This window comes from Lampetra fluviatilis, chromosome 51 (genome assembly GCF_964198595.1).
Source record: "Lampetra fluviatilis chromosome 51, kcLamFluv1.1, whole genome shotgun sequence".
NCBI classification, from domain to species: domain Eukaryota; kingdom Metazoa; phylum Chordata; class Hyperoartia; order Petromyzontiformes; family Petromyzontidae; genus Lampetra; species Lampetra fluviatilis.
The window spans coordinates 4,440,148-4,456,842 of record NC_136325.1 but is presented as its reverse complement, the minus strand read 5'-3'; the positions used below and the strand labels follow the sequence as shown (position 1 = coordinate 4,456,842).

At 50.8% G+C, this 16,695-nt stretch overlaps 1 protein-coding gene across 1 annotated transcript in view; it reads left to right on the top strand.

The window, feature by feature from the left end:
• The window catches only part of LOC144948878 (SLIT and NTRK-like protein 2), a 32,093-nt gene extending 15,788 nt beyond the window's left edge, over window positions 1–16,305 (top strand). The window contains exon 3 of the mRNA XM_078878585.1: window positions 9,347–16,305. Coding sequence (XP_078734711.1) covers window positions 9,474–12,158 — 2,685 coding nt within the window. The 5' untranslated portion in view covers window positions 9,347–9,473 and the 3' untranslated portion in view covers window positions 12,159–16,305. The remainder of the gene's footprint in view (window positions 1–9,346) is intronic.
• Window positions 16,306–16,695: the final 390 nt, after the last annotated feature.

Genomic DNA, 16,695 nt, shown 5'->3' with positions numbered 1-16,695 from the left:
ATTCCACCAGCAGTGACACAACTACGCAATTGCGGGGCTTCACCTTTCATCTAGAGGCTTGCGCACAGTCAGACGTCTGGGTTCTGCAACCCAAGGGGAATCACTTTCCAACGACACGTGTGCTCTTCCAGCAATGTCCTGTTCAATATCAACCAACGATTAGCAACGGTTGGCTACGTACGGTGCGAAATAAGTTCAACAAACAACGAGCTTAAAACTAAATCACTTGTGATGTGCGCTACCTCATCGGAATCTGGGAAGATAAGCAGCATTTTTGAGCGCGGATAGTGCTGCGTTTGGGTCACAATCGTGCATAGCCAGGTTGTTATAGGCTGCCGTGCGGGGGGAGGGGCTACATTTTGTGTTTTCTCCAGTGGAGGCCAACAGTGGCACGAGCAAAACATTGCAAGGCTGTGATCTCTCATTTACTTGATACAGCTGTCGTGGCTTTGACGGTTCCACCTGAAGACGGAGGCTTGTGTTGCTTCCGAAACGTCGTGAATTTTTATATTTTGTTTTATTTTACTTTTATTAATTTATTTATTTTACCTACGTGACTTTACCGAAACAACCTAAGAATATATTGCAAGGCTGCCCCTTTGTCCTCACTACTGAATGTCACGCAGACGTTTTAATGTCAAGGGGAAAATCTCCCGATAGGGCAGCAGTTTACAACCACAAAAAATAATAATCCTCAGAGCGGGAATTGAAGTTCTTCCGTCGTGTCCCAATGTTTTGGTGAATTGAAAAAAATCGAGTAATTTCAATGCACACGGGCACGAGAGCCGTATTTGAATGGCCCTCGTGTCACTGCGGATATATATGTATGAATGCCATAGATTTGTAGGATTTTCTTCGTACATTTTTATTCAATTATTCATGCACGTCTGCGGGACGCATGGACCCAAATCTATAACCAATTCATCATATTTAAATGGCAATGCACTTCCTACGAACATCGTAATTGCACAATTTTTCACTGTCATTTCACGAGCATATTTTATTTTTACTTTCTTTTTTTAAGTTGGCACCTTTGATCGTGAGTCTAAAAAAATCACAAAACGTAACAAAGTAGATTCATTAACACATTCCCTTGTGCTAAATTTTTTTTATTTATATGAATTAATGCCGTCAGAGGAGGCTGTTGTTGTGTAATGGTTAGAACGCTCGCGTTTTAATGCACAAGGAGCTAGTTAAATCTAGTCTATGAACGAAAATATTAAATATGCGTGTATATTTTCCAGGTAAGGCGCACTGAGCTATATCGCTCTTTTTCAGAAGCAACCTGATCACAAACGGCCGCTCAACGAAGTGGCTCATCACGCGTAAATTTGTATCTGCCAAAAAACTCTACAACGCATGTTGATTCTGAATGTGGAGGGGGGAAACCGGAGGACCCGGAGAAAAATACAGCAGGTGTCAGGTTCGGGATCGAACCCACGACCTCCTGCATACCAGGCGAGGGAGTTAACACCTCGCGCGGCTTTTGAAACAATGCTGCAAGTTGGTTAATCCGCCTAGCCGCCCCTGTCCACCCAGCAGTAATATGAATGGGTTCATCAACACGGTTTGTCGACCGACAGGTCGCGTGTGGTGGGGTAAAGTGTGAGTACTCCCAGCTCTTCCAAGATGTTTAGCCAGCATGGAAGGAGTAGGCCAAAGAGCCTCTATCGGGGCTATGTTGAGCTCCCTTTAGTGGAGGTCCTCCCACCAGCGGTGGCAGGAGAAAGGAATTGCAGGGCTGCACCTTTACCCATTTCTGCCTGGAAATACCTCCGAGTAATAAAATTATTCACACCACACCAAACCACCTTTTATGAATAGATAAATTGTCACGATGCGTTTCGATAATGAAACGCTCTCTCTTGTTGCCGCCACCTAGCTTTCATTGTCGCGTATTTATTCCTCCTAATTTATACTGCTTAGTTCACTCTATAAACCTAAATGCAACATTAGCATACCATTCATGCATCACTCTCTACGAATTGTATATAATCGACTCTTGCACGCGCAATTAGATGCACTCGTTATAAGCTCAGAAATCCGTTTTAATTGATGAATTGGTGCATCATCACATGCTTAGCACCAACGTTAGCTCCGCAAGCCTTTGGGCATGCCCGTCTAATCCAAAGCAACGCTGCGGCCGCTTGTGACAAATCGCACGGCGCATTCACACCAGCACATGCAGCTCCACGCTAATTTACCTGTGCCATTGCTGGGAATTATTTTGGCCTCGGCACTACGAAGCCGTACGCTTTCAATTATTCTCTATTAGACTCTCGTGATAGAGCCACCGCCTGCAGCGAGCGCTGTGCGCTGGTGACCCTGCATATCAACATGAAAGCGCACTGGGCAAAACACATATTATAATACAAACCCACGTTAAAACGCTGGGGGGATACTGGCCGCGGTATAATGGTGAGCAACTTGGACGAGACGGGAGGTCGCCACTTCGATTCGGTCTCCCAGCGTGGCAGTTGACGCACCGTCAGTAAATTTAATAAGGCTGTAATACTCTGATGAGCAAATGAAGTTCTTTTTCACAGACGTGCAAATGGATAAGACCACACCACAAGCGAGTCGGACAGCAGGTCCGCGATGTGGTGGGGTACACGTGTGGGCACTTACTCCCACCTCTACCAAAGACCTGGAAAAGTAGGCAAACATCACTCTCGTTCGGGAATCTTCAGCGCTCCCTCTTAGCGGAGGCCCCTCCACCGACAGGGGGAGGGGTGTACATCGACCTGAAGGCTGGCGCAAGTAGCATTACAAAAGGCCCTTTCATTTACATTTTGGAGCCTGGCTTCTGCAATACAGGGGCATCAAAGCAGTTCGCTCTTGCCCAATGCTTGTCCAGCAGTATCCGGTCCAATGAGTTGTGGACCAATTCACTTGTAACGCGCCCGATCTCATCAAGTCGGAGAAGCTAAGCAGGTGTAAGACCGGATCGTGCAAGGTCGGGCAACTACCCTCCAAAAACAGGCTACTGTGGGCCTAGGTTGTTGCAGCAGAGAGCCGTGTAGCTAAATCCATTGTTGTATGTATGTTGAACTTCTTTCGCACCCTACGTTGTACTGTGTGCCATGCTCCACCGCCGATGCTTCACACATTCTGAAACCCATGCTGACCAATACGGTGTGAGGAGCCCCTCATCCAGCAGTGGATAGATAATGGATGATGCTGATGCCTGTGTAGGTAGTAGGGGAGACACAGACTACCGACGTTCAATGGCAGGAAGCAATAACTCTCAACACAGGACTCGTGTGGGAATCGTCAACATTACGCTCATCATCATTGTTGTCGGAGTGATCATGGTCATCAACAGATCCATACAGCCCTCTCCGATTAGACTCGCCCGGACTATGAGCATCAGTCGTGGTTAATCCACTGCTGGATGAGGGCCTCCCCATGCTCTGTGCATCGTGGAGGTTTTTTGCCCAAACTTCAGCGTACTGGTCAGTGCGAATCGGTGAATGCAGTGAGCAGAGAAGTGGAAGGATAGACATATGGTACTGCGTTGGATTTGTATGTACTGCCGTCTTTCGCCGATGTAACATCATACCCCGCAAGCCCTATGCCAACCTGTTTGCACATGTTGATCTGTGATCAAATGGTTACCCAGGCTCAAACCTGTTTAGCTTCCAAGATCCGACAAAGTCACCGTTTGCAATGAGATGTTAGCTGTCACGCGCAGTGTATTGTGACTTCAAAGTAATTTACTCTCTCTCAAAAATGCATTAATTCAATAAACTACTTGTTATTTTAATTGGCGGCACTCGTGTTAATATCACAACGCGAAATGGATGCATTGTAAATAGCACAGGCGAAACAGATAAAGATTCAGCCCTGAAACTGCTTCCTTATGCCACTGCTGGTGGTCTGCCTTTGACTTGAGGTGGCTCCAGAGAGCTCCGCTGAAGGGCGCAACATTTTTGACCGACTCTTTCAGCGCAGGGCCAGACATATGAGAATAAGTGGGACTATCCAGACTTTACCCTACCAGACGCGACTTGCCTATTGACTGACTGCGGCGTAACCGGTAGCGTAACGAGCGAGGGGGCAGGGCGTGCCTTGTCTCCCCCCCCACTCCCCACCCCGTGGCCAAAGCGACCAGCTGGGGCCCCCTTGACAATGTTTTCAGCAACATTGTAAAAAGAGCAACAGCACTATTTTTAAAACGGTTGTTTAAATGTATTTATTTCTCATGAAAATCCTTCCATCAGCGCTCCGCGTTTTATTTTCATTTAATTAGAGCGGTGACGTTTGCCGCCCGCAAATTGTGCAAATTAAATGTTGGGGCCCCTGCCTGGCCAATTACTGCCGCACTCCCTGAGCTGATAAGGAGGCCGTTCCAACGCAACTGTGGCGTGAACCATTTATGATGCTGGGTGGACAGAGGTGGGATGATTTAAAAACGTCCACGCCCGGAGACGAACTCCGATCGAAAGATGGACCTTTCGATCGGAAGTCCAATGTTCTTACCCGTTACGCCAACCATTTACACTGTACAAATGCACAAGTGTGACTTAAACTCCTCACATTAAATACAAACAGAAGGTCTCCCTGCCTCGTCCGTTAAGACCAAATCATTTGCTGCTTCTTTTCACGCAACAGCAGCAGCAACAACAACAAAACCCCAATAGAGAAAACAAAGCTGCTCATTAGGAGAGATATTAAAGGCGACGGTATTTGCTGTCCTTAAATTGGCTGGGTAAGTGAATGGGTAGACGCGGCCAGCGAGCGAAGCAGGCATCTCGGGGAATTCTGGCCTTGTGTCGAGAGCCGTGACGGCGCTGTTTGTGAAACCTCTCATGCAACATCGCCCATAGCACCACCGTCCGTATAACCCCCCCCCCCCGCGCTCAATACAAGACAAAGATCCCCCGTATAGCCTCAACAGACTGTTGGGGCAAGTGTTGTTAGCTAGCACCTATGAAGGCCGGCACGGCACAGGATAAACAATATGCTATTTTCATTTGACCTGGTATGGCCCAATGAGCAATGTAGCCATTATTCAGAAGCGAAGTGGCCACAAATGATAGCTCAACGAAGTGGCTTATCATCACGTGGAAATGTATGGCAGCCAAATCCTCTGAACGCACGTTGAATCTAAATGTAGAGGGGAAAACCGGGGATCCCAGTGAAAAATCCACGCGACCACAGGGAGAGAGGGGCCGTCCATAAATTACGCCACGCACCTGGGGGGGGGGGGTGTCAGACATTTGTGACGATGTGTGACGAGGGGGGGAGTTGAGAAATGTGACGTCACATCAAAATGCGCAACTATAAATAAATATAGACAACACGTTCTATTCAATTAAATAGACGTTTTCTCCTACAACATCAGAGTGCAGCGCCACATTAAATACGCACTACAATGACAATAGTTTAAAGCGATTTAAAGCATGGTTTTTTTTTGGGGGGGGCAGATATTTGTGACGTCATATACGAGGGGGGGTCTGACTTGTGGTGACACCGTGTGATGAAGGAGGGGGGGGTTCAAAAATCGTCCAAAATCGCGTGACGTCATTAATGGACGGCCCCAGAGACATGCAAACTCTAAACATACAGGCATCAGGATTGGGATCGGACCCACAACCTCCTGTATACCAGGCAAGGTAGTTAACATCTCACCACCGTCGTTCCCGAGGGGGTGGGTGGCCAGCACAACACCTGGCCGCACCAGGTACTCATTTGAGGCTGAGTCGACCTAGGGGGAGGCCTAGGACCGGTTCAGATAATCGTCATCGTTATTGGCTGTGAGCGGGAATCAAACTCGGGTGCTCCCAGGTTCGTACGGATTGCCATCCCCTCGCATCACCCCACCCCCATCACCCCCCCATCACCTCACCCCCATCACCCCACCCCCATCACCCCCCCCTCATCACCCCACCCCCATCACCCCCACCTCATACGCACCCGTGAAGAATTCCACGTCCACCGGCTCCTATTTATTTTCTGCTCCGTAAAATAGTGTTGGCCGTGAGCGGGAATATGTTTCGAGCGGGAATATCTTTCGATGTTACAGGGACAGACAATGCAGGTGGTCACAACACAGTACCAGATGATACACACGTAAAACTAGGAGGTGTTTTTGTTGTTGTCCGTGTGTGTGTATGTGATTCTGCTATGGTGTACTGGTTAGCGCACTGGACTTGCAATCCAGAGGTCACCGGTTCGATTCAATCTCCTGGCATGGAAATTGAAACCAATCGGTGCAGGGTTTTTTGTATCCACCCAATCATCTGATCCCACTGAATTGGATTGGTTGGTGGTATTACTCTTAGCTATGTGTGTGTGTGTTTGTTGTGGGAGCGGTAGTGCAGCAGATGGTGCTATGAACCCAGCGACCAGAGTTCAATTCCCGCTCACGGCCAACACTAGTGACGATTTTCTGAACTGGTCTTAGACCTCTCCTCAGTCGACTCAGCCTTCAGTGAGTACGTGATGCGGTGTGTAAGCATCGCTACTAAAAAAACAAAGGTGCTCGGGTGTGGTGCTGGCCACCCACCCCCTCGTGTACCGTTCTGGCCTCAATAGGTGCACGCTCAGAGCACCTGCCCCTACAGTCTATTAAAGGCTATATGGGCGATATTTGTCCTTGGTCTGGTCAGTAGGTGTATTGACCATGCATTGAACACAACGTGACTGCGTCAAAGCTGGGTGATTGACTGATCGGTTTCCTAAATCCTTAAGTAAATATTAGCCACCAATGCTTAGTATCTTCGTGTGGGTCAGATCTTCCTGCTGAGTCACATTGTCCTGCATTTGATATGGGAGTTGCGTTGAAAAAAAGATAGTCAAAACAAGCTTCTTCTCCTCGTATCGAGCGCACGAAGATGATGATGACGTGGCCTGGTCTGCAGCCCTGGTGAGGTCACTACATTGGCGAGATGTTAGCTCCCTCACCTGGTATACAGGAGGTCGTGGGTTCGATCCCGACCCTGACACCTGCTGTATATTTGGAGTTTGCATGTTCTCCCCGTGGTCATGTGGAATTTTCTCCGAGTCCCCCTGCTTTTACCTTCCACACCGAGAAGCAACATGCGTTTTGTTTATTTGGCTGCAATACATTTCTAGCTGAGAAGCCACTCCGTTGAGATGTCCTCTGTGGCCAGGTCGCTTCTAAAAAACAGCCGCAACGCTCAGTGGGCCTTACCTGGTAAAAAAAAAAGTAAAGGTCGTCCCATCACAATGATGTAATACTGTGAGAAATATCGCATAATTAGGATCGCTAATCAGCATTGTAACATAATGAGTGTGAGTGGACACGGTGTTCGAAATGGCACACACCTCCAGGGCTCGCAAGGCAGTCCAGTGTCATGACCCTGGCAGCGTGGCGCCCGAACATAATTGCCCAGCCTTCACATTCGCGTACGCATTCGAACTAACAACATTAATATGGATGCACCTTGATTTATCCGGGGAATCCTTTGGAGTCAGACTTCTATTTTCTGAGTGTTCTACGCGGCGATGGTTAGACGTGTCCAATAACGAGTGGTGGGCATATGGGAGGAAACTGAAGCACCTGCGTACAAGGAACATGGCTTGCCAAGACCGAAGTATTTCTGCAGCAGTGATATAACATGGGCCGGCTAAATCGCTTTTGTGAAACTACTACAACGCACCCCACCCCCCTCGCCGCACGGCACAATAACCGAAAGGAAAGGCGTGTACCGAGCGATTTGAGTGGTATCAATTTCAGCAGATGGCAAACTTGGCACAAGCCGGCGGAGGGCACGCTAGCGTTTTGTGCTGGCTTTGGCGACGTTGCTCGCCCCCAGACATCTCGTGCGGCATTTGGCTTGGCATTTCGGGTCGAATGTCGCATGCGTGCCTACTTTTGCCCTAGGCCCATTGCTCCCTGCGATCGCTTGCCCGCTCGCTTTGCTCGCTGGCTTATTGCCCCCGCGGCCGGTAGATTACGCCAGATGGCAGGCGGACGACCGGTGGTCGAGACGATGTAGCCATTTCAGATTTTTTTTAAATAAATAAACAACAAACATGGGTGCTCCTCTTGGGAAAATGGAGGATTCGGGGTTTTAGTGGCAAGAATGGGTTCGCTGTGTCTTCCTGATCTGATCGTGAACATCTCGTCACAGGAGTTTGCATGCCTCTCTCCCCGTGGTCACGTGGATTTTTCTGATAACTCAGGGTTTCCCCTCCACATTTAGAATCGGCATGTGCTTAGAGTATTTGGTTACGAAAAAATCCCACCTGATAATCCATTTAGGTGAGCAATCATTTGTGGCCAGGTCGCTTCTGAAAAATAGCTATATAACTCAGTGGGCCTTACCTGGTAAAATATAAAGTAGTTTCATGTTTTGTTTAGTTTTAATACACAGACAGTCGATCAATCTATAAATGTATGCTGCCATGGTCTTATAGTAGGTGCTGATGTCTTTCCAGCATGGAAGAGTAGGCAAAATACCCTCTAGAGCGGCTGTCTAGAGCTACCTCTAATGGAGGCACTTCGGCCAGCAGTTTCGTAAGCGAGCTATTGCAGGCCTGCACCAATCCATCTTTAAATAAAGCAATAAGCGACTGTGTGGACTGTACAAAAGCTCACCCACCACCTCGTAATTCACACGGTAAATATAATGTATAAAGCGCTTCAAGCAATGGTCATTCGTCAGAGCGGAGGGAGGGCAGAACGATAGAGTTTGCAGTGTGCGGTGCCTTGCAAAACACCGAGACAATTGAAGGGAGTTGGCGCATTCGCCGTTTTTTTTATTTATACATGAATAGCAGATAATGACAAATGCTTAAATGAGGGGTGGGGGGGACCCTGATACATTAACTGATGAAAGACATATACGTTATTAGTTCGAGATGGAAGCAATGCGGTGGTGCACAACCGCACTAGAGCACGTTTGGAGGAGACGGTGAAGAATTTTGTGAAGCTGGGAAACCCATTTGGGCTCCGAGGTAGCTAGGAGATGGCAGTATGACACGTGGGTTCTTAAAATACATCTGTGCAGAGTGAGTGATACTCCTTCGTGTGCATACAATTCATCTGAGATCTCTGCCATACTCATTGATGAAATTTCCCAAGGATTCCAATGCAGATTCCTCCTCTTCCTGGATATACAAACTATTTTATTATTATTATTATTATTGTTCTTGCATTCCATCAGCAACCTTGACCCACAGACCAACGTCCACAGTTGTTATGTTGAGTAACAAGATGCTTCTCATGACGCGAAAATCAAAATCTTTATTAATCCCGGAGAAATCCGATGAGCCCTGAAGCTCCCTCCACAGATGTATCCACTTGTGCTTGCCGAGTCTGACTGAAGCTTGGCGACCGCGTGACAATGCCGCTGACATCTTGCCTCCCTCGCAGGTGGCCTCCGTCCTCCGCACGGAGACCGCTCCCCCCCCCGGTGCCACCGACCCACCTCCGCCCTGCGTCGGAGGGCACCTCGGACGCCACGTCCACCCCCTCGCCTCCGCCGTGAGCGAGCGCGTCAATGGGGACGTTCATGGCTCCACTGCGACTGCGACCGCCGCTGCCTCCGCCGCCGCTGCTGCCGCTGCTGCCGGCTCTCCTGCTCGCGATCGCCCTCCACGCCGCCGAGCCCACCGAGCTCCGGCAAGCGGCCGCCTACGGCGCAGGGGGAGCCGGAGGGCCCGACCCGTGCCCCGTCATGTGCGGGTGCGAGGAGAAGGACAACGTTCTGCAGGTGTACTGCGACAACCGCGGCTTCTCGGACATGTCCCAGCTGCGTGCGCCGCCCGCCGTCGTGCCGCCGCGGCCCTACAAGCTGTTCCTCAACGGCAACTCCATCGGTGCCCTCTACCTCAATGACTTCGTCGACTACGGAGCAGCGGTCTCGCTCAACGTGGCCAACAACGGCCTGCTCGAGATTCAGGCCGGTGCCATGCTGGGCCTGCAGGACCTGCGCCGCCTCTACCTGTTCAGCAACAAGCTGGAGGTCTTCCGCAACGACACGTTCCTGGGCCTCGACAATCTGGAGTACCTGCAGGCTGACTACAACCTCCTGCGGCACATCGAGGCGGCCGCCTTCTGGGGTCTGACCAAGCTGCGCGTTCTCATACTCAACGACAACCTGCTCCAACACCTGCCCGGCGACATCTTCCGGAATGTGACGCTGCGCCACCTGGACCTGCGCGGCAACCGCCTCAAGACGCTGCCCCACCGGGGCCTGCTGGAGCACCTGGACCGCATCGCCGAGATCCAGCTGGAGGAGAACTTGTGGAACTGCACGTGCGAGCTGGATGCCCTCAGGGCATGGCTCGACCACCTGTCGCACTCGGTGCTCGTGGGCGAGGTGATGTGCGAGACGCCGTTCCGCTTGCGGGGCAAGGACCTCAGCGAGTTCCCACGGCGCGAGCTGTGCTCTGAGCGTGCGGGCGAAGACTTCCCGCCGCCTTCGGAGGCCCTCAACGCTTCGCGCGGGGGCACCAACCTCGGCCCCATCGTGGGCGTCCAGGCCAAGGCGCCCGTCGTCACGAGCTGCCCCACGGTGTGCAGCTGCAACTTTCACACGGGCGACATGGGGCTCACGGTGAACTGCCACAACCGCAGCATCCTGAGCGTGCCGGCGCTGCTGCCGCGACCGCTCTTCCCCAAGAAGCTCTATCTGCCCGAGAACCTTATCAAGACCATCCGCAAGCTCGACTTCAAGGACTTCACCAGTCTCGAGCTGCTGCACCTGGGCAACAACCGCATCTCGTCGATCCACGAGGGCGCCTTCGCCAACCTCACCAACCTGCAGCGGCTCTACCTGAACACCAACTACATCGTGACGCTCTCGCCGGGCATGTTCGCGGGCCTGCGCCGCCTGCAGTACCTCTACCTGGAGTTCAACGAGATCCGCGAGATCCTGGCGGGCACCTTCAATGAGCTGAGCGGCCTCCAGCTGCTGTTCCTCAACAACAACGAGCTGCGCTCGCTGCCGCACGGCGCGTTCGCCGGCATGGCCATCACCCGCCTCAACCTGCGGAGCAACTTCTTCGAGAGGCTGCCCGTGGCCGGCGTGCTGGAGCACCTGCATGCCATCGTGCAGATAGACCTGCAGGAGAACCCGTGGGAGTGCGGCTGCGACGCCGTGACGCTCAAGCAGTGGATCGAGGGCCTGAGCGGCGGCGTGGTGCACAGCGAGGTGACGTGCGAGTCGCCCGCCCGGTTCGCCGCCAAGCGGCTGCGCTCGCTGCCCTTCGAGGCGCTGTGCCCCGACCCGCCGGCCAACGACCACCGATCGCACACGTGGTCGCCCGACTTCGACAAGACCACGTCCGCCAACTCGGGCTTCGGCGTCATCTCGGGCAAGAGCGCCGTGCCGCTCTCCGTGCTCATCCTCAGCCTGCTCATCGTGCTCATCCTCACCGTGTTCGCCACGGCGGGCCTCTTCGTGTTCATCCTGCGGCGGCGAAAGGCCGCCGCCCAGGGCCAGTGCGACACGACGCTCAACCAGGACCTGGCGGCGATCCCCCTCGACTACGGATTCTACGAGCCCAAGGCGGAGCCGGGTCCGCCCGAGCGCCACGCGTCGCGCCACCTCTACGAGTACATCCCGCAGCCGATCGGCACCATGTGCAAGAACCCCATCTACATCCCGCGCGAGGGCGACAGCGAGCACGAGTACAAGGAGGTGCAGGCTGAGCCGGTCGCCTTCCGCGACATCCTCGACAAGACCATCCAGCGGCAGATCCTCAGCATGAGCTACTCGTTCGCGGGCGCGGAGCACGGCCCTGGGACGACGTGCGCCGCTGCCGACGCCTTCTCGAGGATGAGCCTCATGGGCACGCATGCAGAGCAGGGCTCCATCACCCTGCAGCAGCAGCAGCATCATCAGCATCATCAGCAGCAGCAACACCAGCTGCTGCTTCACCACCAGCAGCAGCAGCAGCAGGGGAACCAGCAGCTGCTGCTGAGTGGCGGGGATCAGGCGTACGGATGCGGATACCGTTCGGCGTCCTGCAGGAAAGCGTGCGAGCCGCACCCCGAGGGAGTCATCAGAGAGACAGTGCTCTTTGGTTCACCCAACGGCACGGCTGCTGCTGCTGCTGCCGCTGCCGCCGTCGCCGGAGGCGCAGGCGGCGGGGAGTACCTGGAGATGCGAGCCAGATTGCAGTGCGAGCCGGACTACCTGGAGGTGCTCGAGAAACAGGCCGCGTACAACAAGCTTTAATGAGCAGCGGCTTTTGCTCAGGTGCCCTTACAATGGACCCAATGCACGGGCTGATGATGATGACGATGATGAGGATGGAGGTGAACCGTTATGACGAATATTATGAAGATGGCGATTGTTTAACAAAAAAAAAAAATCAGTATTATAATTATATATATGCACACACATGCTTATATATATAGGCACATATGTGGTGTAATGTAAACGGCTACATATACGTACACGGTATGATGTTTTGTATGTGTATATACACAAACCGTCGGGGGCTGTCGAAACGTTTTGAGAACGAGACGGGCGCCAAGATGACGTCCCGCTGGACAGCAGTTGCTTTTTGAAACTCTTAGGTTCTGATCATATCGTCACACAGCTACAATGTACCGTAGTGAACGGGACGAAACTTAGAATATGATGATAAAGTAAACGTTAGTCCGAGTCTTACATGCATTAAGATCTTTATTTTTCCCCTCTAACCTATTGACCTCTTCCCTATTAATATCCGTTTATCTCTGTGTGTGTGTGTATATAGCATTTTTTTTTTTGCCAAGGTGTTTTTTAAAAAGTGCCTTTATTGATGCACACGGCACTGCAGACACTTTAGTCTATTAAATGGACACGGGCGACGTAATGCAGTTTCGATTTCCTCCCAACTAAACCGACTTGTACAGCATATAAATACGGAACAAACTCACGGTCATGTACATAAATACATTCGGTGCGTACACACATTCGCACGTATATAACCCGTGCTACACTGGGCAGTTGGAAGGGGTGGTGTTGGGAGGGTATAACACGCTAAGCGGACTACGGGACGCGAGCTCTCACAGCATCCAACAGGAGTCCACGCAGCACCGTTGCAGGCTTGTAAAAAAACAAAAAAACGCCAAATGTGCAATTTTTTTGTGCACCCGTTTGTAAACAACGCAGGACTGTGTACAACTCACAGCGCCGTCGATGTACATACGGGATGTAAATATGACACCACGAAGCTGGGTTGTTGTTTTCTGTTGCTTTGCTGGACCACACGTGATTGTTAAGTAACGCTCGAATCAAATTTCGATGACCGTCTCGCCCACCGTCCGTCCCTCACCCCGCAAAACCCAACTCTAAAACAGCCTCCTGGGAAGATCGCAGTGACATTACCGACAGCAAGACGGCTCACCCCCCCCCACCCGACCCCTCTCTCTCTCCCAAATATCCTCTCGCTGCCTGTTCTTTGAGCTTGTTCGCGTCCAGCCCTCGGACGCAGTGCTGCGGAACTCATCCACTTGGGTGCGCTTCGCTTTTTTGGGCAGGAGCTGCGTACCTCCCCCGCCGACTCTTCATTGCCGCAAGCGAGGAGACGCGATATATATAATGTCCCGTGATGAGCGATATTATTTCGGTTATTGCTTGCGTGCGGCGCCGCGTAACGTCGCAGCCCTTCCATACGCGCGAGACGACAACGCAGCATCCGCGGTTTTGATATCGGCACACGACGACGCACACACGACCATCCATCACTGTCCCCCTATCGGCATCCCTGATATAATTACGGCCCGAGATGCACTCTGAGGCCACGGCAATGTTATGAGGGTAATGGTGACGTGTTTTCGGGATGATTGATTGCGCTCCGAGGGGCCGGGAATACCGCGGTGGGGACGGCAGTGTGGGAATTTGAAATTTGGAAATCTGGTCCGTTCAATCCCGTGGCCCTGAGTCGCGCAAAACGGGACTCGGGACCAGAGGAACGCGCGCTCGCTTGGCCAACATTGCAGGGTGAAAGTTTTGCCATATTCAACTCCCCCCCCCCCCACCCCGTTTTGAGATCTTGGTACATCCTGGTATTGAAGGAAAGCTCAGCTCTGACGTGCATGGGATTGTGCCATCTCACGAAAGGGGTGTCACCACCTTTGCGGTGTTTTTAGCCCAAAAATGTGTTTGCGGTTCAAATCGCCCTGGATTCCTCAATTGGAATATATATGTACGTAAATCGATGCCACCTCCCCAACTGTGGAAATGTGACAGAATACACCTGAAAAAATAGTCATGGGACTCAAGGGTGAGGCTTTCCTGGGTTGAAGAAAAAAAAAACGCTGAATCGTAAATAATGTAATGTTTTACCTGCACCAAGGTATACAACGAGGTTGCAATCCTGTTAAACAGAGCTTTTAGGCTCCCAGTATAATTTGTCCGTTTAATTTATGATTGACACATTTAGTCAAAGGCAAGCAGAGAGTGGGAATGCGCTTATCAATCCAGCCAGCAATGGAAATTCCATATTGCTATGGCGGGGCGAGTGATTGTACAGGACAACCAATGTGGACCTCACAAAGCGAAAACTCCTTATTATCATGAATACATAAGAATAGGCTTTACCCTTTCTGGCAATTAAACAGTTGTTAAGATGTTCAAACATCAAATAGATACCGTTTTCAAGGCATCAAGTCTGCATTTACCACACGTACTTGTGGCAAAAACATGCAATAATCTTAACACATGTTTTATTGCCAGAAAAGGTAACCTGTTCTTATTTTTGTTCATAATATTGATACTGCCAAAAAAGGTCCCGGAGATACTCTGAAAAGGTAAAGGATTGAATCAACCCCCCCCCCTCGGCCCAGCATTTGAACTTACAAATTCCCACTTACCGGTCGCACACTCTAACCAACATGCCACCCCTGCCAAACGCACTATGTCAGAGGCAACTCGCCTTGCCTGTTCATTCCTAAGGCTTCTACCCTCCTCCTAATACCACTGCCCTACCACCACCACGTGCGCTCTCGGTCCCAACGGATCTGCCTGACAGCTCTCGCGATGCGTTCTCGGTTCGCACCCGCGCATCGTTCACTGTTTGGGCAACAACGATCGATGGCTTCGCTCCGCGCCGTGGGAGCCGTTTCAGCGTCTGCGTGAGGGCCGAATCGCTCTCCGCTGCCACCCCCACCTCCTTTGCTCCTCTTCCTCCTGCCTGCCCTAATCTGTTCCTGAACAAGATCCGGGCGAAACGTCGGACGTCGCGGTGAACGGCGGGCGGCACAACCAGACGACGCATCGCGGCGCCAGCGTGAAATAAAACTGACGCAGGCAGATCTGCCCGGCGTTCAACAAAAGAATAACACTTCGGAAGGAGAGCTGGAAAAAAAAAACATATAAGGAGCCGCGGTATTTTAACTTAATTGCTGTTATTATTATTGTTATAACTATTGGATTTGTTTTTTCTTCTATATATGTATTGTACATAGACAGCGGTAAATGCTCTCTCGGCTTGCTGGGGATACTCACCGGACCCTGCGTGCAGTAAATGGGTTAAATCATTCCACACCTCGAGCCTCCTTCCTCCGACGGCAACAACTGGATAAAACGAGATGTAAATTGTGCTGCAGTTTATCCAAGGCGACACGAACCGCATCGGTCCAGTCTTGGCTGATCACACCATAATCGTCGGAAGAAGGGCAGAATCAATTCCAGGTAATGTTGCACTTGAGCAAGCTATCCTGTATAGATTACAGGGTATGGTGTACCTTGCTATTTGGTTTGTAATGTCTATCCCCCCCACCCCCACCACCTCTTTCATCCTAATTTACATTCTGGCAATCGATTTCGGAGTTGGAAGAAATGCGGTCTGACCGAGTCATCTCTGCCCACTGTCGCAGTATTAAATTGTAATCGCCCCACCCCACACCCCTGCCCATGAACACGTATAAACCACGTCTGTATGCCAAGCGCGATTGATGTGCAAGTCCGTGAATTCCAAGTGTGGCATTGCGCGGGCGTGAATGAGTGAATTGATGTGTTCCCGGGTCTTCAAGGTTGTCTGTGCATTTTTTTTGCCACAAACTGCATTCATTACATTCTGTCTCTTTTTAACTTAAGGTACAAAAAAGAAGGTGTGAGGCCTATCCAAAAAAAAAACGTCGCGTTATATTTTAACGGTGTATCGGAAGATATCATGGCTACTGTTGAGACATTTATCACTGCGTGGGCTATCATCGGTGGCAAGCAATATTTGAACTTGTCCCTGTGTCTCCCCCTGCGCCCCACCAACCCACGTTAACCGAGACGGTGAAGTATGGTTAAAACAACCCTAGGGTTGTCACCTCTGAGGTAGAAAAAATATGCTACGTATCATCATACAAATGTCTCACGGAAACCAGTAGAGGGGAGAACTGCATGCGAATGCGTTGTCTTTGGGTGGTGTAATAATATTATTACGCAACTGACAAAACACATTACTTGTGATGGCCCAGGAAGACTCGAAAGATTTCCCCAGACAGCTGCCTCAACAAGAGAGCAATACTGGGAAAACCAGGACAGGTGGAAACCCTAAGCAACCCTCTTTGCCCGCACGACATGGGGGAGGCTTCGTCCAGCAGTGGATTGACAAGCTGCTGTAAATTATTCCTCTTTAGATCGATATCACCCACTGTTAATAATATAAAAAAAAAATTGGTAGAGAAGTGGGAGCATAGCAAACATTGAAAAAGATATGTACATTTTAAACAGATATATATTTTATAAGTATACATAAAATATATACATTTTATAAACAATGTTGATA